The sequence below is a fragment of the Rhinatrema bivittatum genome, chromosome 5 (genome assembly GCF_901001135.1).
Source record: "Rhinatrema bivittatum chromosome 5, aRhiBiv1.1, whole genome shotgun sequence".
Taxonomy (NCBI): domain Eukaryota; kingdom Metazoa; phylum Chordata; class Amphibia; order Gymnophiona; family Rhinatrematidae; genus Rhinatrema; species Rhinatrema bivittatum.
The window spans coordinates 84,085,868-84,111,327 of NC_042619.1; the positions used below are offsets into that span (position 1 = coordinate 84,085,868).

At 41.0% G+C, this 25,460-nt stretch overlaps 1 protein-coding gene across 4 annotated transcripts in view; it reads right to left on the reverse strand.

Moving 5' to 3' along the window:
- MICU2 (mitochondrial calcium uptake 2) overlaps positions 1–25,460 on the reverse strand; it is a 537,628-nt gene that overhangs the window by 30,111 nt on the left and 482,057 nt on the right. For all 4 annotated transcript variants that reach the window (XM_029602536.1, XM_029602534.1, XM_029602535.1 and 1 more), the window contains exon 8: positions 16,099–16,196. In XM_029602536.1, coding sequence (XP_029458396.1) covers positions 16,099–16,196 — 98 coding nt within the window. The remainder of the gene's footprint in view (positions 1–16,098; positions 16,197–25,460) is intronic.

The window sequence follows — 25,460 nt, forward strand, 5'->3', positions numbered from 1 at the left end:
TCTGACAAGGTCTGAAACATTTCATGCCAGATTACTGGCAACAAAGGAAACCCTCCCTATGTGCTGCTGGACACCTATCTCCAGAACTGCCCTTGAATGTTAACACATTGTCCTGTACCTCTCATTTTTCCATTACATTTTCAATTTATATGTCACTCTCCTCCTAAGGAGGACCCAGGGTGGCTTCAACATATATCATCATAGTATAATAGCACAAAAACTCAGTAATAATACAAGAGAATATAAATACAATAGCAGAAAAATACAGTAACATAATACAATAGCAATCAAAAGGAAAAAACACCAACATATTTGCTAACTATCCAAAAATTCCTCATTTATTTAAACAAAAATATGTTGGGACATTCCATTCAAATAGACTAATTCAGAAAATCATCCACACTCGACCTTCTTCAAATTGAATAAAATTTTGTGTGGATATTTGCTAGGGCCTCAAACAAAACAATGCAAAATTTTTCAGCTGGATCTCTATTGATTCAAGAGCTAGAGGCAGCTCAATGAAAGTCAATCTTAGAGTACTTTGCTCCGCGCAACATAAAATGGCACTTTGTCCGGGCACTGCAGCCAAACAACCACTATTAGGGGGCCTGAAATTTTGTGGATTGTTTCAACCTCTGGTATTAATTTCTTATGCAAAGTTTGGAACCTAACATGAGCTTGCCACCCTTTTTATGGGCCAGCAAAGTACACAAAATATTTTACAAAAGAAATTTAAGGCCTAGTTTGACTCCTCATTGCTCCTGATGTATACTTTGATTTAGGCCATAATTGGATCAGTAGTCATGGCCCATGACATACCTCTAGGATTTTCACTAGGAGGCTTTTCAGCCAATTGGAAGCAAAGATATAGTTACATAAAGACATGATGCCACCTTTTTATGCCAATGTTTGCCATTATTGGGTGCAAATATCTCTACTATGTAGTTTTTAAGTTTTTTCTTTCTAATGTCATTTGAAAGAACACCTTTTTTGCTACAAAACTCACCGTTTCATCTTGGACCCAGCCTTGCTTTGATCAGACTTACACTCCCAAAGACAAGCATCATTTGCATGCATGAATGCACTATGTTAAAAAGAGCCATCTTTGGCACCCAACTGAGAAACATACAAATGATCTAGAGATGTGAAATTTTACAATGCAGCTCAGTTTACTGTGCTTACCACAGTTTTAGCTTTTGACAAATATTTGTTTAGACATATTTTCATAAATTATGTCAAGTCAGTGCAAAACTTTGTATGCTGATTAGTTACCTTGCATTGATCAGTGGTGGCTAAGCCACTGCCAATTCAGCAAAATTGACAACCCCATCACCTAGGGGCCACTCCAGTCAGTCAGACAAGGTACCAGCCAAATGTTTCCAAGTTTTTATTTAAGCACAAAACAAGAAAAGTCAAGACACTACATATGAGAATTGCATAAACTGCAGATTTCCCAAAAATTCACGTAGTCTTTTTTCTGCCTTGCACATGCTTTTGAATGTCCCATCAATGTATGACAAAATGGCTCATGAATAAATGTGCTGCCTGCCTGAAGAAGTAATGGGTACATCAAGGGTAGCATAATGTGCCTGATACTTCACTTTCGATGCATATCCAGCATAGCTCTCTGCTTCAACGGCAGGGGAGAAGAAAAAAACTGATACCTCACGCATATCCAGCATAGCTCCCTGCTTCAATGGCAGGGGAGAAGATAAACAACCAATAAGGGCTGTATAACATAATCTGGGTAAAAACAAATGAGCATGGGTGTAGCTTGCTTATTGCGGCGGTTACTACCCCTAGTACCTCTAACTAATCAAGCTAGATATTTCACTTGGATGCAGCTCCATCACCGCTCTCTACATTAATGGTGGGGGTGGAAGGGAATTAGAACCAAGAGCTAAGAGAAACAGATAAGTATGAGAGAAAAAATGAGGGAAGCTTGCTGGGCAGACTGGATGGGCCATTTGGTCTTCTTCTGCCGTCATTTCTATGTTTCTATGTTTCTATGTTTCTTCTGGAACCGAAAAGATGTCTCTATGGGGCGGCCAGTAAAATGACCTGGCAGGACCTTGGGGGTGCAAGAAATTGAACAAGACATCACATTCCTCAATTAGACTTTGCATATATGGCCAATCCACCAGGAATTATCATAGATGCAAGCTAAATATTGACAAGGTTGGAAGCTGGATACTTGAAGGGCAGGAAAATATTTACATTTATGTTCTAGAATACTTGCAATGAATGAGGTGATGTCATTCAAAATTTTGCTAATGCAAATTTTAGTTGCATCAATGGACTTGAATTGATGATTTTCCTTTGTGACCTGTGACACGAGAATCAAAGGTCCATTTCATCACTTTCTCATGTAGTCTGGAAGATATGACTATCTTCCTTGGAGGGATGGTCACTAAGACAGCCAGAAGTACCTTAGCGGGGTCAATGATATGCCTGGGAGATTCTGGGGTATCCTCGGTCTGAAAGGAGCATGAGAGAACATCTGCTTGTTGGCTCTTGAGCATGGGGCTATACCGTAGTTTGAAGTCGAAATGTGCGAAGAACAAGGACCAGTGTGCCTGTCTTCCATTTAGTTGCTGAGCTTAGTGATTTTTTGAGGATTAGGAAGTACCGGGAATAGAACCCTAGGCCGTGCTGAGAGTAGGGTACTGGTTCTATTGCCTTGGACTGGAGAAGGAGGGAGACTTCCTGTTCCAGAAGGATGGAGTGATCGGATGTTCTCCACGTCGTTAGAGGTGGGGAATCCGGTGGGATGGAGAGAAAGTTGAGATGATAACCTTGAGCGATTATTGCTAGGACCCACTGGTCTGAGGTGATTGAGTGCCACCTGATGCTGAAATGGCACAATCGACCTCCCACTGGTATGTGAGGTAGTGGAAGCTGGCTGCTGCTCTCTATGCAGGAGTCAAAAACCAGAAGGAGGGCACGCCTGAGGAGCTGCTTGCGGCTTTTGTTTTCATATCTGACGAGACGGGGCTTTTTTAAATGGTCTTGTAAAGCGAGTTCTAGCCGGTGGCGGGTAGGATTTCTTCGGACGGAAGAAAGACTTCTTAGTGTCTTTTCGAAAAGGCTGTTTTGAGGAGTACTCAGAAGGCATCAGAGAGAGCTGTCTCAGGGTCTCAAGATGGTCCTTGAGTTCCACCACCGTTCGTTGAATCTGTTCGCCGAACAGATTGTCTCCTACACAGGGCAGGTCGGATAATCTGTCTTGCACTTCAGGGCGAAGGTCTGAAGACTTGGGCCAAGCCCATCTTCTTGCCAAGATAGCAGTGTCAAAGATATCGTAAGATGATCTTATCTCATGCTTGCCCGCCTCAAAACCTTTGTTTACTAGGATTTGGAGCTGATCTTGGAATTGCTGAGGCAGGGAGTCTGTTAAGTCTTGTATCTGCTTAAATACGACCCTGTTGTATTGGGTAATATAGAGCTGATAAGAGGCGATTCGGGAGATGAGCATTGAGCCCTGGAAGACCTGGCGACCAATGGCATCTAGAAATGTTTGCTCCTTGCCTGGGGGAAAGGAAGTGTGGGGTTTTGATCTCTTTGCCCTCTTTTGGGCAGATTCTACAACCACAGATTGGTGGTCCAATTGAGGTTTTTGAAAACCTGGGGCTGACTGTACCAAATAAGTGGTGTCAGCCTTCCTGTTGACTGAAGCAACAGAGCCAGGGTGTTCCCAGTTCTTTTTGAGGAGATCCAGAAGAACTTGGTGAATAGGGATGGACGTTATTTCCTTGGGAGCATCCAGGAATTGCAACAGCTCCATCATTTGGTGCATGTCGTCTTGTTCGGTCTGTAATTGGAAGGGAACCAATTCAGACATCTCCTTCACAAAATATATGAAGGAAAGGTCCTCCGGAGGAGAACGCTTTCTGCTTTCAGCAGGAGAAGGTGGTGAAGGCAGGTCATCAGTGTCTGGTGAAGAATCATCAGTCCAGGTATCGTAGCGATCAGCACCTGCCCTTCTAGCAGCCCGAGGGGGACGGGATGGTGGAATCCCTGAAGGTCCTGGTCTAGGCTCCGAAGGAATCGAAGGAGTAATTGAAGGCACCGATGAAGGCATCAAAGGCACCGGTGCAGGCATCGAGGGCATCGATGAATGGATCGGTGGCACCGGACGCATCAGCATCGATGGATGGATTGGTGGCGCCAACGGACATATCGGCATCGATGGCCGAGGCATCGGTAGGACTCCCGATGGAGGGATGCGGAACGGTGTTTCTCCTCCCGATGACAAGGTAAGCGGAGAGGGCACCGGAGCCATCAGTGACCCGGGATCCATTGGTGAAAAAGCGGCAATGAGCGCTTCCATCCTCAAGAGCAGCGGTGCCAACGCTGCCAGAATCGGGTCAGTGGTCGGTTCCACGATCGGTACCGGTGTCGGTGCCGGAGGAACTTGGATTCGATGCATCGCCTTGTCGATGGCCTCCTGTACCAGCCGGTCCAGTTCTTCTTGGAGACCTGGAACAAGCAGCCCCAGCTCCAGAACAGAAGGAGGCAGAGGCATAGCCGGAGGGACCACCGATAAAGGCGGAGTCGCGGCTCCCAATCCCCTTTCAGGTGAGGGTTGCCTCGGTGACCCGGTCGCCGAAAAGGTCGGTGCCTTTTCTAGACAGGGTTTCTTCGATGGTGGCTCGGACGATGGCGAGGTTGATGATTGCGCTCCCTCGATGGTCCGAGACTTCCGATGTCAGTGGCGATGTTTCTCTCTACGATCCCCTCGGTCCTGAGGGGGAGAAGAGGTGGTTGAAGGCCGAGAAGTCATCAATGCCGGATGGTCACCGGTCGGTGGTCGATACTGGCGCGAAGTTGACTGTGCCGGTTCTGACGACGTCGATGCAATAGACGGAGTTCAGGTTTGAGCACGGAAGAGAAGCTCCATCTTCTCCATTCTGGCCTTGCGACCTTTTGGTGTCATTAGGGCACATTTGGTGGAGGTCAGGACATCGTGCTCACATCCGAGACATATTGCACAGACCTTATGAGAGTCTGTTATGGACATGGTGCGATTGCAGTCCAGGCACAGACGGAACCCCGGCGCCATGGCCATGAAAAATTTGAGCCGCGGTACGGTCGACGGCCAGTAGGCTGCAAGGGCCAAACTCGACGGGAATCAACTGAAAACGGGTAGAAAACTTACCGGAGTACCGCAGCTTGAAAAAATTGAAAGAGGGACCCCTGTGGGGTAAGAAAGGTTGTAGTAATTCCGTGAGAAAAATTCCTGTCAGGAATCTCTGTGGAGCTCGTTAATCGCGTGGCTACTGCTGTGCAGAAAAAAGAAGACTGAAGGGAGGACCCTTGCTGGCTGCAGGGTTGGTGCCATGCTGGGCATGCCCAGTAGGGGCCAGTCAAAGTTCTAGAAACTTTGACAAAAGTGTTCCGTGATTGGGCTCCATCCTGTGATGTCACCCATATGTGAGGACTACCATCCTGCTTGTCCTGTGAGAAATGGTTTTTCGCAAACTTTTCTTGGATACTTCTTTCAGTTTCCTAACATTGACATATAATGTGTTCTACTACCCTGAGGCTTCTAACTTTCAATACCATTCTTTCAAATGTACTCCTTTACTATTACACATTTTCTTGTGGAGTCTCTCTCAAAGAGCACACTGGAGTTTTCCGGCATCAGCTCCATTATTTATTCTTCTTGAATGAAGTGAAACCTTCATTGGCATGGCTGCGCACCTGCCTCCTTGGCAGGTCTTGTTGGGCTGCAGGCAACTGAAAGTTCAGGCCTTCAGTGAATCAGTAAGCATTCCTGAATTATCAAGAAAGATCATTAGCAGGAGCAGAGTCAGGTCCTGCCTGAGGCTGACAACCAGAGGAGCAATCCAGGGGAGGCAGGGGTGGGGCAGACAGGCAGGGAAACAAAGGGGCCGATGCAATAATTTTCTCAGAAAGCGGGCGCTGACTTTTCAGCGCCTGCTTTCTTAACACATGCATGGTGCCCGCAAGGGGGGCGCCATGCAATAGGCAAATAAGGGAGTCGCGCTAGCAACCACGCGGTGGCTGCCAGTTATGAAGACCGATGCCGGAAAAAATGGATGCACATTTATTTTTTTTAATACGAAGTGAATGAGTAATAGCCTCATTCACATGCATTTGATTGATTTGAGCGCTATCTCATTCACTCGGATGAGGGTTAAATAGGTGCTAATCCCCCTATTGCATTAGGGGGTGGATTAGCGCCTATTTAATCCGCGTCCAACAGCGGGTAAACAGTGCGCTCGTGTGAGCGCATTGTATTGTATCAGCCCCAAAGTGAGCGAGAGTCCAGGAAGACAGAAACATGGTCAGGCACAGGAACAAAATGAAGGGCTAGACAGAGAAACAGGAAGGAAAGCAGTAACAAGGCAAGGATCCAGGAAGGGTAGCATAGGAATAAGCCAGAGCAGAGCTTCAGGAAAAGGTTCATGGAGAGCTGCAGGAAAGCTGAAATGGCTGAGCCAATAATGGCTGGCCTCTGCTGGTCAATGGGGTGGCAGATGAGTGGAGCCAACCCAGCCATCTGGAATGGTAAAACTGCCAGTAGCTTTGCAGTCCACACCTGGCCTTGAGGTTAACTATTAAATCCCTTTGCTGCTTGTTGCAGGGAAGGCTAGTTCAAAACTGGCTGGGCCTGACAATCTGTAGTGCTTGGCACAGCCTCTGGTCACAATTTTTAGCAGTGCCTTTGCTCTCTCCTTCTCCTCAACACTCATAGAAGATACATGCATTTTTTCCTCTCATTCTCCTGGGGTCCATTTGCTCTCTTGCTTCTCCCAATCCACATTAATAAGTCCCATGTGACAAGCTAATTTTATACAATTTTGAACAATATGAAAAAAATAACCGAACATGCTCCATTTAGCATATACATGCAATTTTGTTTAGCATCCAGATACTGTTCAACACTCAGGTGCAATTAGCACATAGATGCTATACTTGTGTGTTAATATGCACTCTAATAGCAAGCGTGTGCTATTGATGTTATATATTAGTGGGTGCACTAAAATATTTTGTACTTTGCCTACTAGGTTCCACTTTAGCATGAATGCTAAAAATATTTTAGCATAAGTTTAGTGCATAGGCACTACAGAATGGTTGCTTACTCACTGTTTCCTTGTGAAAGGAATGGTTTCCAACTTTCCATAGCTAAATTATGGGTTTGATATTTAGGAATTAAAAAATCCCCTCGCTCATCTTAAGAATATACATATAAATATATTTCACTGTCATTTTATTCTTAATGCTGTTTTTACACATTATACCACTAGGGTGTTCTCTAAGCCTACCATATCCATTTATATCATTCATGTATATATTTAACTTGATGTTATTGTCTTGTTACAATATAACATCATTTAAGAAGAAATAATTGGCTGTGGATACATTTTAATACCTTCTCACCTCATTAGTTAAATAATTATCCTGTTTCGGTTCATTTTTTCGTATTTTCAGTACATTACTATTATGTAGTTATCTGAGCATTTTTCTTGTAAAGCAGACATATGTTAAGGATAAAACAAGAGGTTTACAGGGGTATTAGACAAATCATTATGATGACTGGAAAATGTACACTTCATGATATATTACACAGAGAGAATAGAAAGGGTAATGCACAAAGCTCAAAGAAAAACTGCTGAAGATAAAATAAGGGTGCAGATAGTTAATATTAAGCAAAAATGTATTTCTGTAAAGCATTAAAAGCCAATGTACTACAGAGCATTAACAATAACGCAGGCATTAAAACAGGATAACAGACTGTTAATGCTCGTAAATTAGCTTCCATTAGTGTTAATGTGTAATCTATGCTAATTACTGGTAATAAGATGTAAAAAGTATGTTAAATGACTTATTATCTATGACTGCCATGAGAAATAACATCCATTAAAACATTTAAATGTAATGTAGATTCTTTGGTGCAAAAAATGTAGCTACACCTCAGAGAGATCTGATTAACTTTTTGCATTATCATCTGCATTAACTCGTGTACACATCTATGTTAATGCGTGCCTCATTTGATTTTTATTAACATCATTCGTTAATACGCATGTTCAATACCATGATAATGATTGATGTTAATACAATTTAGTGCATTGACTCCTAAGAGCCTAATCACAGGGAGGATAACTTTCAAGGAGATGCGTATGGCAGTATATATTCATTATATGGCCACAAGCAGATGCATGCTAGTATTTTAAAACATGTGTGTATGATATATTATGATATATGTGTGTTTTGTAAAATACACATATCTCTATCCCACAACATACGCATATATGTGGGCTTCCACACAAATACATGCAATGCCTTGAAAGAATGTATATCAATGCATTGAATGTGCCTACTTTTCCTACCTACTTTAAAAATATACGCACGTATATTTTACACATGAAAATAAAGTAGGATTTACTTGCATATATTGGGATTTATATGTGTGCATCAGTGTATATTAAAACACAATGTGCCTCAAGGAAACTACCAGTTTACCAATTAGTCCACTAGTTCGCCCAGCCCTCCATATCATCGAGACTTTCCTGGCTCTTCAGCCTGAATTCCCCCCGACCTCCCACCTGACCGATAGTGCACAGTAAACATGTTTAATATCACTTATGCCAGATAATTAGCAAATGCTAAATTATGCAAGTAAGCTGGCAAATCTGTGTATGTCCGTCTTTTAAAATAGTAACTTAAGTGCGTAAAGGCTGTCCCTGTCCCAGAATGCTCCCCCTTTTTTGTTTTATATTATGAGCATATAAGTGCACATGAAAGTGAAAATATTTTTGACATTTATTAAACATGGAATATACGAGTAGAGGCTACTTATGCATGTATATGCTAATTTTTATGCACGTAATATTTTGAAAATTCACCCCATGTTTTTTATTCCCATAGACACAGAATGGTAGACAAGTCTTAGAGAATCAGGCCCTAAGAACAGTGTAAGTGTAGCACAGCTAGTACCATGCGACAGGAAAATGTTTTTATACTAACATAAGCTGATATTGAGAATCATTGCCAGGCTAGTGCATTTGAAGATTGACAGTTGTGATTAATCCTAAAGTAGTTAATAATTTTAGTTGTAATTAATATTGTTAACACCTTCTAATCAAGTTTTAATGTTTTCTTGGAACAACTTTGTCCTTCTTGTTATACCAATATGTTGTATTCTACTGACTATGTAAATGAAAATCTGATTATACTAGTTATCTGAAGGTGCTCTTCTAATATCTCTCTAATACTCCAAAGACATCTCAGCCACAGCCTGCAAAGTGACTACCAGTCTCATCTTGGTTCTAAGAACGGAGGCTGAGAAGTGTTAAATACTATAGTACAATAATAATCACTAGACATCAACATCACCAAATTCATTTCCATTGTGATCTCAGATATGAATCTTGCTTTTCTAAGCTTGAAAGCTAGCAAATATTTTCACCGTGTTATAGTAGTTTTCCTTTAATCAATTCCAATAATACAAATCTTCAAATTTAAAAATTTAAACCAAGCATCTGTAGATCATGATACACTACACTATGCCAACTGCTCATGAAAGTAAATGATATGGATATAGGAAATCCTACAAATGTACATTAGTAAAATTGAAGTTTGTCCACTGGAAATGCAGTTTAAATTTTCTTTCTGTCTCAGTTTTAAAAATCCATATGGAATAAAGGATGGCTGGATGGTTGATAAGCACCAAATAACCCAAAGGATGAGAAAGAAGGGAAATAAACAATAGATAATTATAAGAGAAAGAAAGTGAGGTGAAGACAGAGAGATGAGGATAGGATACAGGGTTTCTTAACTTTTATGCAATGTGTTTGTCATGGAAGTACAGCCCTACTGCAAGGATGCATGTACTAATGGGGAAAGAAGGTTTGAATTAAACACTAAGGGGTAGTGCCTCCATGGGTGGTTCCCAGCATGCACTCATGGAGGCACTGATTTTATAACATGCACGCATATTATTAAATACGTTGGCCGCATGCGCGGCCCACTCCAATTAAGGAGCAGACTGGGAGGGAACTTCCTTACCCCCCCCCTGCCTAACCTTCCTTCCCTTTCCCCTCTCCACCTCGACCCCTAAAGCCCTACCTAGCTACCTGAAAATTTGTTATTTTTCTACTTACCGCTCCTCTTGAGCAGAAGTAGTTTCCGCGTGCCGGCCTCCATCCTGCTCCACCCCTCCCAGACCATGCCCTTTTTCAGGGCCCGGCACTTGTGCGCATATCGGGACTTACGTGAGTGGCCGGGCCCTTTTGAAAATGCGTATGGCATGCGCAGGGCCCAGCCATGCGTGTAAATCCCGATTTTTATGTCTGGAGCCCTTTAAAAATTCGCCCGTTAGCACCATAATTTTCTCTTCCAGACGCTCTCTGCCCTTTCTTAGTGGCAGCTAGAAAGCAGCTCACAGAGAGTAGGCTCTTCATAGTAACACAGTATATGATGGCAGATAAAGACCAAGTGGTCCATCCAGTTTGCCAAGCAAGGAGTTCAGGGTTGTAACTGCTGCTTTGTGCAGGTTATCCCCCCTTGCCTTCATGCTCAGGGTTGCAACTGTTATTCTGTGCAGGTTATCCCCTCGACTTCATGTTCAAGGTTGTAACTGTCGCTCCATGCAAGTACCACCATTCAGAAAAGTTATCACGTTACCCCCAGTGCTTCATTTCTATCCTCTTTCCATAAGGAATTCTCTGTGTTTATCCCATGCCCTTTTGAATTTTCTGAACTGCTTTAATTCTCTCTCTATCCTTTTGGAGATACGATATTCAGAACTGAACATAGTACTCCAGGTGAGGCCTCACCAGTGACCTGGTACAGGGGAATAATGGCCTACTTTTCCTTGCTAGTTATGCCTCTCTCTATGCAGCCTAGCATCCCTCTGGCCCTAGTCATCTCCTTGTCAGACTGCTTTGCTACCTTCAGATCATCAGATACTAACACACTAAGGTCTCTTAACTGTTCTGTGCTCATCAGTCTCTCATCCCACCACTGCAAACAGCGCCTTTGGATTTTTGCACCCCAAATATATAAATCTTCACTTTTTGGCACTGAATCTTAACTGCCAAGCCTTTGATCACTTTTCAAGCTTTCTCAGATCAATTTTCAGTCTACTCCTGCAGGGGTGTCTACTCTGTTGCAGATCTTAGTGTCACCCGCAAAACCCTAAACTTTTCCTTCTAACTCTTCTGCAATATCACTCACCAAGATATTGAACAGAGTTGGCTTCAGAACTAATCTCTGAGGCACTCCACCTTCTTCTCTTCAATTTACCACTATCCTCTGTCGTCTATCAGTTAACCAGTTTCTAATCTAGTCCATCACCTTAGGACCCACGCCAGGTTGTTCATTTTATTCATGAACCTTCTTTGTGGAACAATATAAAAAGCTTTGCTGAAATCCAAGTAAACCACATCTAGTGCATGCTCTGGTCATCCAAACAAAAACTGGCTTTAACTCAGAATTAGAGTCAGAGAACAAATAAATAAGAAAAAGGTACATTTGGTGTGTGTATATGTGATATAACTTTTGTATATTTTTAAAGAGCTTTTAAAAAGTTTTCCCAAAGGTGAAAGCACTGATGATTTTAAAAGCCCATTACACATATACATTTTCTGTGTCCTAAGCATCAGATATGAATGTTTTAATTTTGTGAACCGCTATGATTTTCAGAGTGTATGATATATAAATAATTTTAAATAAGTAAATAATTCTGTTTCTTTCTTATTTTGCACATACCATGATCTTTATGGAAGTTGTCTGCAAATCTAACTTTACTTTTACATATCACTTATGGAACAGGGGCTGAGAGAAATCTTGGCCTTTGCATGGGTAGTTATGTATCATGTAAGAGAGCCCAGCCAATCACAACATGGATACATTCCAATACCTCTTTTCCTGTGTACAAATATTATCTCATGTATAGAAGACATTCTAAACAGCTGTACATTTGTTGGCCTGTTACAATTAAATTAGTTAATGGGATGTAAAGCAAAATATTAAATAAATTGTTAAAATGTCAACTTTTCTAATATATTTCTTGTAATCGACAATAAATTATTAGATGCTTTGAGAGTTGTACTCTACTGTATAAGAAACCCATTCCTTGAAATCTGAGAAGCCAAGAGTTGCCTAGGTTACTTTGCTTCCTTTTATGTAAAAAAAAAAAAAAAAAAAAAGCACGCGGTTCCAGGCATGTGCACATGGACGCGCTGATTTTGTAACATGCATGCGCTGACGCATGTTATAAAATCCGATGGCCACACACACATGTGCGGGCAGCCCACAACTCACGTGTGGGGGAATATTCAAATTACATGCTGTAACGCGATTGGCCTTTTTTCCAGTTACCTCCCAGTCTGCTCCAATTAAGGAGCAGACTGGGAGAGAACTTGCCTAACTCCCTATGTAACCTTCCTCCCCTTTCCTCTCTCTACCCCTAACCCCTACCTACATACCCTATCTTTTTTTTGTTCTGTAACTTATTTCAGCTCTGATGAGCAGAAGTAAATTACACACGCCGACGTTGAATGGCGCTGTCCTGGCCCGCCCCCCGGCCTGCCCCTTTGGAGAGGCCCGTCACTTCGGCGCGTAACAGGGGTTATGCATGTGGCAGGGCCCTTCCGAAAATGCGCAAGGCCCGGCCACATGCGAAACCCCCATTATTTACGTGCGTGGCCCTTTTAAAATTGGGCTGTAAGAGTCATATCTTAGAGAATCTATTAACAGACCCTAATTGAAGGCGTTAAATATATATATTTGACAAATGACAGCAATTTCTGCTATAGTAAGTCATTCATTATTTAACATATATATCTAGTCCTGGGGAAATTCTGCACTAGTGCGGAACGCAGAGTTTGTGCAGAATCCCCCCCCCCCCACCGTGCAGAACTGCCACATTGTGCGCAGAAAATGGCAGAGGAGACCCTGGTATGCTGCAAATGGAGTGCGCGCCGTTCACAGTGAAGGCCCGAGCGCACTGTTCATGGTGGAGATGAAGGCCCCGTCGTGCTGCGAATGGAGTACGCGCCGTTTGTGGTGAAGATGAAGGCCCTGGTGAGAGTGAATGTGTGTAGAGCGGTGTGTGTGTGTGTGAGAGGAGGGTGAGGGGATGTGTGAGAGGAGGGGGAGGGAGTGTGTGAGGGGGAGGGAGGGGGAGGGGAGGGGGAGCAGCTGTATATGAGAAAAAGGGGAGGGGGGGAGAAAGAGGAGGAGGAGGTGGTGTGAGAGAGGGGAGGGGGAGAAAGAGGAGGAGGAGGGGGTGTGAGAGAGAGGGCAGGGGGGATGAGACAGCAGGGGGGTGAGCAGGAGGGTGTGAAAGAGAGCATGGGGTATGTAAGAAAGACCAGGGAGGGTAAGCAGGAGGACGTGAGAGACAGTCGGGGGGGGGGGGGGGGGGGGCTTGAGTGTGGAAGGGACACTCTTACAGTGAATTTCTAGGGAATTCTGCTCAAAATATTCAAAATTCTGCTTAAGTAATAACTTTTTTCTGTATTAATTTAAAATGTAATTACTTAAAGACTGTCATGTAAATTGTGTTATTTTGACCAATATAAAGTTTGCAGAATTTTAAGTTTTTGTGCGCAGAATTTCCCCAGGAGTACATATCATTCAGGAAGCATAATTATACAATAAATTTGGTTTAATTCTCCTAGATATGATCAATATGAGAATTTTCTTGCAATAAGTACCAAAATAGTAAAATTATATAGAATGTTTCCCCTTTAACCATGATGCAAGTCTCTGTGGCTCATCAGTCATCTCTTGTATAAAGAACATGACACTTTGATCAGTTAACAATAGGTTCCCATGTGAGGTAAAGTGTTGACCGGAGTACATCAGATAGAAAAAAAAAACCCCCAAAACATTTTCTCTGAAAAACAGGAACCAAGAAATGATGTGCTTGATTTCCTTACAATTAAAATCATGTGAAAAGTGATATCTCAGAACTAGGGAAAAGACATAGAACCTTTCATTCACTACTCACTGCGTTAAATAAACTTCACTGTCATGTTACAATTTAAATGGGGTGTACATGCAGTGATAAAGAGGCACATTCCAGCTCCGGGGGGAAAAAAGCCTGCCACTGTTGAAAAATTACCTGCATTAGACTCTACACTTATCCCAGAAACTTTAAGAGCAAGATGTGGGAGTTAGATTTTGTCTACAGACCTCTATCTGTGTGGTAGGCAAAGGTCTTTAACCTACAACATTTTCTGAATGTACTAGGTACATAGTTTTATCAATGCCATGCCTCACTGGGTCAAAGCAGGATTTTATCTAAAACCAAAGGCATTCCAGTTTAAACTGTATATGCAAACAAAACCTTTTACTGATGCAGGCTGTCCTTTGTTTTGTTAAAATGCTAGTTTATATGGGAGAGAAACCACGGGGATGTTAGATTGATTCTAGAGGTGCTTGAAACCTAGTGCACTAAAACATAGCTTTTCTTCTTAATTTATATATTTATTATATTTGAAGACTGGTTTGTGTCTAACCTGAGACAGAAGTGCTGCTTCATAGTGGAGTGTAAAGAAACCACTTAATTCATTCTTTATCATATTAAATGATGGTAAAGATCAACTGGCCCACTTAGTTTGCCCAGTTGTCCTCCCCTCTGGTTTTCTACCACTTTGGGTAAATGAGCATATAAATTCTCAAACCAACACCATCTCCCCCTTTAAAAGACAAGGGATCTTTCAACCCTGTTCTCACCAATGTCAATTAATGTTCAAGCTATGGCTGCTCTGTGCCAGGTACCTCACCTTTTTTTGAAAACTCGATGCAGTCATCCACTGCACTCTGCCCAATAGCTTGTATTTTGCTCTCATTACTTCTCTAAAGTTTCATAGGACTGAACAAACACTCAAGGTCCTTCCTTCATTTCTTCTACCTGCTTCTTTCCACCTGCTCTTTACCACTGTTGCTTTGTGTCTGTTTTTATTAATTTAGTTTTCTCTTAAACTACACTGACTGCAGAAATAATTACCTGTGAAAACAGAGCTGACAGCAGCCTGATAGGGTGTGCAAAACTAGAAGTTGTTTAAAAGATTATGCTACTTTTTAAGTAAATGAGAACATCAGAGAACACGTTTTCCCCTCATTGTAAAGGTATATATCAATTACTGTAATATGAAGATACAGAGCTCAGTACTAAAAAATTAAGCTGCTGATTAAACTATCCACAGTAAGTCAGGACTTTCATCCAGTCCCTCAAGAACAAAGAGTTTTCTTCTGCAGGCTAAGGCATTATTATGCTGCTGAGGTTCTGGGAAAGCTGACTTTTTTTTTTTTTTTTTGCCTTTCACAGTACAATGGGATAAAAATGAATGTTGTATCACATCTGAATCAAGGTCTCCAGGAGTAAAAGGACAGTATAGCACCTTGTCACTGTAATCTCCCACATGTTTTCTCTGACTTTCCAGTATAAGAACACTGATTGTATAAACTTAATTTTAGTGAAAACTACACTCCACTCTTAATATAATGAATTGTGTTAAAGTATTAAATAAGAGGTCATATTGTGTCTTGTTTGCTAATTACATAAAGTTATAATAATTACAGTGTTCTCCAAATGTTTTCCTCACTAGGAGGATGCTGCAGAAACAAAAGACACTATGTTAGTACTCTAAGACTTTTGATAGTTAATGCTTTCTTTTGAACATACTGTACCTGTCTGTATCTATAGCTGAAAAGGCACTGCACAGTTTACTATTTGTAGTACTCAAAAGTGGATTAAATTCCACTAAAGATTAGATATCCACATGTAAAACAGAAGACATTAAAAAAAAATTTTAAAAGCACTTACAATGGACTATCATTTCCTATTATAATATAACAAGGTATTCACCAGGGATCTCATTAAAGAATTCTAAAAAGGTGGATGTTGACTTTTCCCAGGCTGTTTCATGTTAGAGCTAAAAATATTTATCTATTCTAGTACACACTGGTGCTTCACTATATGGCTAAATAAGGGCATGCTTGGAGACAATTTGCATATCCTGTGTTCTCCAGTTGGTGCAACAGGAGAGAAATAACACTGTGGTGTGCAAACTGGAGCTACTGATTGATTAGTGCATAGGATGTTCAATACAATACCTGTGAAACTCTGAATACTGCAACTTTTGTTGACCCCCCCTTCCAAAGAAATGAGCCAGCAGGGTTGTATTAATATCTGCATCATCCAAAACGAACTCCTGAAAAACAAATTAATAAGCTAACAATTACTAGTATTTATTCCTTAAACACTGGGTTAATCTGTGAATTTGTTGCTTTCAGAACTGAAATAATTTTCATGCAATAAGTGGTGTGGTGCATGTAAAAACAAAAGACAAACAAAGATAAAACTGAAGATTTAAAAATTCATGCAAAAGCCATATATAGTCCTCTGTCTTCCAATAAACATTCAATGCTGCTTATTAGAAGTGTCCCCGTGCAGTGCTGAACACTGCTTTTTTTTCAATTTAAAAATGTGGTTTATCTCATGGACTGTTTTATCTAGTCAAATGTTGCTGATTTCCAGTGACTTGGAAGCCTGATGTAAATGAGCTCATCTACTCTGATATGCCTGATCTCTGGTAACATGCATCATTATGTAATATTATGACAAAACAGGAACTGCTTACCACTAGTGATAGTAAGTATGCTCCTGCTTTACTGGAACTTATCTACAAATTCAATGATTCAAGGTCCCCTGTATATACTGAAGACCCATGGCTATCTAGAGATAGCATTTTCCAACTGAGCTCACTATAGAGGAATTGTTTCTACTTCTGACATATACCACATGCTAAGAACAAGAATCTTGGCAGTATATGTAACAAATGATCATTTCTAATTAGATCAGCTGTCATATTGTTAGGAGAGCAAGTCCACATACAGCTGTAGTTGGGATGAACTTCTCTTATGGTTCTATTTTAGAAAAACTGATTCCATGTTCATTTTTACAGCACAGCTCTGGTTAAAAATTTATGGTTTCTTGTTGCAAAATAGGTTTATACCATCCAGTCTTATTAACTAGTAGTCTTCACGTCTTTTTACATCCCGCACACCTCAGTTTGAGACTCACTGTGTTGCTGTATGCAGTATCTGCCATGTGAAGCACTAAAAGGCAAGTCAGGTAAACTTTTATTTTGTTTAAGCACATATGCTGTAAATTGGATCAACTCTTAACATTTAAACAGAGTGCAGTGTTTCACAAGAGCAGACTTAAAGGTCTCTTCATAGCTGTAATATACCTCCTCCTTATAAGCCCAGGTATTCATCCTAGTGTCTTTATTACCTTTGTAATGCTTTGCTTGGCTAAAGATACAAATGAACTTTGTATAGTTGACAAACATATACAGTATGATTTTGACTATAAACTATGGCTTGTGATTTTGCTTGCAGGGTATTTCTTTACAAAATTACACTTTTACAGGAGCTTTATAAAATAAAAATCAAAGACTTTCAGGTGCAGCATTTAGCAGTGAAGCAGCAGCAACATATTCAATTACTTGCAACTACTAGAATGATAAACTTGCTAATATGAACTGAATAAATTCTACTACTTATCCCTTTTCCCTGCTGCTAGTTTTATACTTATTCTTTTATTTTATCTGCCTTATATTTTATCTTGGCTTTTGATATTTAACTCTTTTATGTGACATTTTACTTAAGATTCTTATGATAAAAATTTGTATTTTACTCTCTTAACTTTAATATTATCTTGAATTTTATTTTGTAACTATGTGTTTATTCTTTTAAATATGCAAACCATTGTGATGGTACTTCAGAACGATGATATAGAAAATTTGCGATAAATAAATAAATAAATAAATAAATATATTCTGATTAAAATGCTATATAGTATCTGTCTAGAGATATGAGAAGGTTGGCCCAAATGTACCTCTTGTCTCCTTTCAACCTAACAATATCATACCTACTAATTTCTCTGAGCACACACGCTTGCCCATAACAAAATAAGCAAAAGCAAAATTTTTTCAAAAGTGTTTTGCCAGAAGCTCATAAAAGGAGACATTCTTTTGAAAATGGGATCTGTAAATTTTAACATAAAGTAACACAATAACCATATTCATAATAGATGGCTTTATCTAACAATTTAAACTTGGAATAAAGCTTATAATTTATAGGGTACAATTTAAAAGGGGTGCGCCGATTTTATAACACGCGTGTGTCGATGCACACGTTATAAAATCTGATACCTGAGTGTACATGCATGCCCGATTTTATATCGGCTCACACATGTGAGCACAGGTGCCCACTTGCACACTCAAGAGGGGGATATTTTCTTTTACAGTGCGCGGTGATGCAATTGGGCCATCTCCAGTTCCCTCCAATAAAGGAGAGGACTGGGAGGGAACTTCCCTAACCCCCTACCTATTCTTCCTCCCTTTTCTCCTCTCCTCCTCCTGAGCAGAAGTAAGTTCCAGCACGCGTTTCACTGAGACAGCACCTAATGGCACTGTCCTGGCCTGCCCCCGCCCCTTTAAAAAAACCTGGCACTTCTGTGCGTACCGGGAGATATGCGTGTGGTCGGGCTGCTCTGAAAATGTGCTTGGCATGCACGTGGCCCAGCCACGTGTGTACCTCCTGGGATCTGTGTGCATCAGGGATTTAAAATTTCCCCATATGCTTGCTATGGGTTTGTATCTCAGACAGGTTACTAAATGAGGATGTCTTTTAATTCAACATGTAAGGTATACTAAAATATATCTAGATTTTTAGAAAAATTTTATTTATGAAATTTTATATTTATAACAAAGACAGACTTTTTTTTAGGAAACACATGGACATTAGTAAGAAGATATAAAAAAGAAAAAGAAACTGTTATTAAAAGGAAATACAAAATAATTAACATCCAAAAGTTAATATTACATAGCTAGGAGTCATGAAAATCAAGGAGACAACAAGAAATCTTTAAGGATACTAGCATAGCATGTTGCAGACTACAAAATTACATAATGCCCATTATATTTAATTAGTGACACGGATTTACTTGCTATGCAGCCTCTTCATACCCTGGTCTTGCCTGCCATGACTCTTCCTTGCCTGCGGAGGCACTCAGTGAGCTTCACCACTCACCTTGTCAAGCTCCTCCCCGCTGCTCTTGCCATTCCCAAGTCTCAGCCCTATGTAAACCTGGCTTGCCATTGTATCCTTGCCTTCTCATGGTTTATTTATTTATTTTATTTAACACTTTTCTATATCGACCTTCATGGTAGTGACCATATCAAATCGGTTTACATCGAACAGGGTAAAAAACTGAAACAGAAAAACATATGAACGGAGGCTGCAAAGTTACATTCAACAAGGAGGGTGAACTTGGAGGCTTAATCAGCTAGAAAGAGAGGCCTAGGATGGCCGAAAACTAGTAATATAATACAATAAGGTGAGCGGGCTAGCGCTTAATGAACTTTGAGGTCCAAGGTTCCCTTGTTCATGAAGGGAATTAGGTCATCTAGTGTGTATCCGGGGGATCTGAGAAGGCTTGGCGGAAAAGCCATGTCTTAAGTTTTTTCCTAAATGTTAGGAGGCAGGGTTCTTTGGCTCCGTGACCTGGCCCCTGTTTTGTGTTCTGCCTTGTGGCCTACAGGCCTTCTTGCCTTTGGGCCTTCTTATTCCTTGCGGCCTTTTTACTCCGTTCCTTGTCTTACTTTTGTGGCCTTCGTGCCTTTTTGCTTCTTGCCCTGCCTTGAGATTTTCGGGCCTACTCTGCCTTGTATCTGCCTTGAGGCCGTCGGGCCTACTCTATCTGGTATCTTGCCTTAAGGCCTTTGGGCCTGCGCTGTCTTTCCCTGTCTTGTGGCCTTTCCAGGCCTTCCTGTGCCCTATGTCTTCGGGCTTCTATGTTCTCTATTCTGTGTTACCCTTGTCTGCCTTGTTTAATCCTGCCCTAGTCTGACATGTTCAGTCCTGTCCTTGCCTGTCTTGTCCAAGTCCTATCCTTGTATGGCTTGTTGTACCCTGTCCAGTACAGCCTTTGTATTTTTGCCTTTCTTAGCCCTTGTCTGTATCTGAGTTCAGCCCTTGCCTTAGTCAGTGTTCTTGTCTATTTCCAGGTCCTGCCCAGTATCTTGCCTTGCTTGATCTCCATGTCTAGCACCCTGAGTCCAAGCCTTACCAGCCAGTTCAAGCCTTGTTCCAGTCCGGCCTGCCTGTGCAGCCTTGCCTTGTCTAATCTGGTTCCAGCCTGTACGGATTTCCTATCATGTACTGCTGCTGCAAGACCTACTGGCCACCAGAACCCAAGGGCTCAACCTGCGGGGGGAAGGGATTGGCTAGACAGAAGACCGGCCCTTTTCTTTTCCAGAGTCCTAACTTGTAGTCCCATGCTGCTCTCTGGGTGGGTTTCCCTGATTCCAGAAATCATGACAATTAGACACTGGAGATGATGTTAAAGGTCTTATGGAGTCCAAAAATGCTTTTAGTTACTCGGGGGAAAAAATAAAACAATCATTCTTATATTTAATATTATACTTACAAGGATATTGTGAAGTAAAAGAACAACCTATAGATATAACCTCCTGCCTGAAGGCAAGAAAACCCTTACCTTCTTTCCTGAGTCACATGTTCAAGACCTGGAAAAATCTCTATAGTCTGGCCATAAAATGGTGATGATAAATTTCTAAAATACTTTTGCATAACATTGCTCACAACCAATAAAGTATAGCATTCTATAACTTCAGGAGATGAACTCTCAAGAAAATTAGTTAAATTATGCACATTAGAAAAAAATGTGAGCATTTAAATCCTGTTGAGGTACAGTGGAAGTATTTGTAGGAAGAAAATACAGTTTATTAATAGAAGGCAATTGGAAATTTTAAGACTTCAAGGACATTTTTTTTAAAGTCACATCAAAGATTTCTCCCATAACCTTAAGAAAATTTAGAAACCACAAGTTCAGGAGTCTTGTGTGATTCTCAAGAAATTCTAACCTTCTGAAAAGCATGTTATGATCCTGTAATGCATAAGTCTGTAATGCAGGAAGTTGACCATCATACTTATCAGATATCTGATCAAGTTTAGAAGACAAAGTGTCAATTTTAGAACAGCAGGTGTTTAAGGATGTCCCAAACCTGCAACTAATGCCCAGAGGGAACCCAGGGTCACAACTGCCAGCCTTGAAAAGGCTACACAGGACTCATCATAAGGAGTTTGCTGATCTACCTGTGGCAGTTCAGAAGATGTACCCACAGCAGGTGAAAAACCTCCGGAGTCCAAAGAACTTGGAGAGAGGCAGAGAAAAAGCCATACCCTCTTCCTGACGATCCTCTGGCATAACAGCAAAAAGTAGCTGCTCTGATGCCAACATTGCACTAGCCCCCTCCAATGTGTTCACTCCAGCAACATCGTTGCTAGGTGGTGGGTCATAGATTCAATGGGCACAAGGATGCCTCTTCAGCAGACAGCCATAATGCTCCCTCACCGCAGGTTGCATTGGAATGCTCTGCTCCAAATACAGCAGTCGACTGAGACATGTAGGTTGTTATCAGCTGCTGGCCCAAAGGGTAAGTGGTTTCAGGATGATAAGCCTTCCCTTACATTTTGAGGGCATCTTAGCATGTGAATTAAAGAAAAAAGGAAGAGAAAAGAGCACAGCAGGCAAACATGTCTTCTAACATGCCGCCATCTTGACTCCTAAATATATCTAGATATTGTATGCATTTCCCAAGTATGCTTTTATGCATGTTCACCTTTCCTTATAAAGGTACTAAGGATGTTGATTGTTAGTTGTATTGATGAAGGCTGGTGTCAAATTTTAAGAATGACTTGCACTCTATAATTGTCAATAAACTAGATACTTCTCACACTGTTATAAATCTAAAATATCAACTCTTATAAGCCAAAGAATGACAGCTAATTAAGAAAATTAGAAAATTTAATATTTACAGGATCTTCTTTCCAGTAAACTTGAGTTTCAGATGATGTTTAGGCACCTCTACTAAAGCTAGCTTTTGCCAATTTGAATTCTAATTTCATGCAGTGTAATCACAAATCTAGAACTGTAGCAATAAATAACTGTATAAATAAACTAGCCAAATATTCCCACACTAGTGGAAGAAAGCAACATGCAACATTCGACCCAAGTCGTTTGTAGTTATGTTTTATTATAACCTGACAATTTATGTTAGGCTTTCATTTACCAGTAAACCATCAAACAAGCAGCTCTCTTTTGCTGTGTAATTTTTTTCCCTTTAGAAAAAAAATAGCTCTAGAGAACACAAAGAATACACTTCAGCTCAACAACTGCATCTCTATAAAGCCCAAAACCACACAATGTGCTCTGGATTTCTCCCTTATATTCTTCTTTCACCACTAGCATAGTGGTATTCTTTGAACACAGCAAAACACTAAGCAACATGAAGAGAGATTTTTTGGAAGTCCATAGGGATTTCAACAGAACTATTCTTATGACATCTAAATAGCCTCTCTGTTTTTTATCCCAGTGAAGAGGTAAGATGAAAGACAAGAATCTTTTCATGAGACTTAATACTAATGGTTATTTAGCTTTCAGTAACAAGACCCATTAGTCCATAGTGTGTTTCATGCTTATTGCATATGTGACATGTAAAGTATTTTATAGTTAGAAAGTAACATTCCTTGTTTCTATTCTATGTCACATTTTACCAAATGCCAGCAACAACTGAACTTAAAAAAACAAAGTAACATGTATATTTGCATTCATTGATTGTAGGTAGAAATTTTCAATTTTCCAAGGTCTGTTTTTCAGAAGTTAAGGGCATTAAGTTACAAATATGATGACTGATATATAAATCACTCCTATCTAAGTGTATGAATGTCAAAAGCAAACTTTTCTACCTTGTCGGAATGCAGGGTTTTCCGAGAAGAAACAGAAGAGGATTACCTTGCCTTTTCCTATAGTGATTAATTCTCTGTCTTTGCCTTTTCAATTTACATATTCAAGATAAATTAACATATATGGAATAAGGGAAAACTTTTGGGTGCTGAACAGTTTTTGAGTAACAGCTAACAAATAATTTAAGAGTTTGAGAAGTTCAGATCAACTATAATTCAGTGGATTTAAAATCCTCTCACTTTTGAGCTGTAATGAAAAGTCTGATTGATAAGTGAGTGCTTACAATAACATTTTTAAATTAAGTCCACACCAGTAAGACTAGAGTTCCTATACTCAGATTTCTACAGATACAGACAAAAAGAAGACACACATAAACAATGCCTATCTCTGCTTATCTAAGATGACAAAGCATACCCCTAGATTTATAATAAATATGTACCTACTTGTTTTGCTAGGCTCTTTATCTGCTGAAATTCCAAGGTAGAATTGGCACACTTCCAAGCACAATGTTAGTGGGAGTAGAACAACAGTGTTCAAACACTGCAGAACAGTACCTTTCTTGAAAACTGAACACATGTAATAGGAAACTGCTGAGAGAGCTCAGTGTAAGACAAAATTGCACTATAGGTACCACCTAATAATGTTAAACTAATGTGCATTTCAGAACATATTTTCTTTCTCTTATGTAAGCCTTAGGGTACTTGCTGTTAATTTCAGCACATCTCACAAGCTAATGTTCTGTCACATTTTGTTTTCCTAACCACCCATGAAAAAAGCATACATTTTTCTCTGCCTCCCAAGACTTATATGCCAGAACAATTTATACTTGGAAACTTGCTCCTAAATAACGTTAAGTGCTCTTGACCTGAATATGTAGTGGTATAAAAACTTGAACTAGAAGTCCTTAGAAGCAAGAACTAGAGGCAATAGATACCACCTGGTTGATATGTACTTTGCTATGTTGTTTTCCCCATTTTTATGCAGCAGGCAAGTCTTGTATCTGATGAAAACCTCTAATAAGTATTGCATCTACCCATCCTTTCTGAGAAATAAGAATAAACTAGCTTATTGTATATATGTATGTTTGTATAACAATGGTAAACCTATTTAATACTGAGGAGGTAGTTTTCAAAAGGAGTTATGTGCATAAAAGTAGCATATATCATAGCAAGTTGCTATTTTATAAGCAATTTACTAATGTAGATCTGGTAGCTTACTCACGTATATTTACACCTGCTCTATATGTGGCATAAGTGATAGTAAATGTTTTAAAAGTGAAACTCTGACTGGGTGGAGGATCTGATTGAAATGGGGGAGTTGAGGCTGAAGAACCAGGAGGGTCTCAATGACCTGTAGATGGACTTGGCAAACTGGTAGACTAATTGGTAAAACTGGTAATTTCATAGCTGTGTGAATATGAGAAAATAGCTCGACTTACAAATGTAAAACCTGATTTACAGGGGATAAATGTATGTAAATTATGCAGGTAAAATTTCCACACATATTTTTAAAGTTAGATATAAAAATGTGGAAGTATAGCAGTTGCATGCTACTTATCTGGATAAATTCCGATTTATCTGGCTACTTAGCCAGATATGTCTTAAACCACTACTTATCCAGCTAAGTCAGATAGCTGGATATGTAGGGCTTTTTAGATATTTATCTGACTTAGTTGGATTACTAGCTTTCTCCTAGGACAAGCAGGATGGTAGTCCTCACATGTGGGTGACATCAGTTTCAGACCTTACAGACATTGGGATTCGTTATCAATTTCCCTAAGTCACATCTCAATCCGTCTCATGGCTAGATATTTATCAGCGCCAGGTTGGATACAGCACAAGCTAAGGCTTTTCTGCCCAAGGATTGAGCAGCTGACCTCTCCTCGCTGGCCACCCTCGTTTGCAACAGAAAGAAGGTGCCAGTCCGTTTGCTGCTCCGCCTGATGGGCCATATGGCAGCCTCTGTCCATGTGACCCCCTTGGCCCGTCTCCGCATGAGGGACCCTCAGTGGGCCTTGCGGTCCCAGTGGTGGCAGACATCCCAGAATCTGGAGGCACCTGTGACGGTCACGGACCCTCTTCGCCTCTCCCTGACCTGGTGGAAGGCCCTGCCCAATCTGGAAACCGGGCTCCTATTTCAACCTGCGTCGCCCCAGATGACCCTCACCACCAATGCCTCACCTCAGGGGTGAGGGGCCCACATGGACAGCCTGCATACCCAGGGCCTTTGGACTGTGGCCGAGGCCTGCTGCCAGATAAATTTCCTAGAGCTGTGGGCGATCCGGTATGCCTTGTGGGCAATCTAGGACAAGCTGTCCTCCAAGATCATCCTCATCAGAATGGACAACCAGGTGGCGATGTGGTACATCAAACAAGCAGGTCGGCACGGGCTCCTTCCCCTCTACCAGGAAGCGATACAGGTTTGGGATTGGGCCCTTTCCAGAGGGATGTATCTACGGGCCACCAACCTGCTGGGTCACCTGAACTCGCTGGCGGACTGACTTAGTCGGTCCTTTCAGCCACACGAGTGGTCCCTTAACCCGACAGTAGCAGCTGACTTATTCTGGCACTGGGGCACGCTGGACATAGACCTGTTTTCCTCTCCCCACAATCACAAGGTGAGCATGTTCTGCTCCCTGATC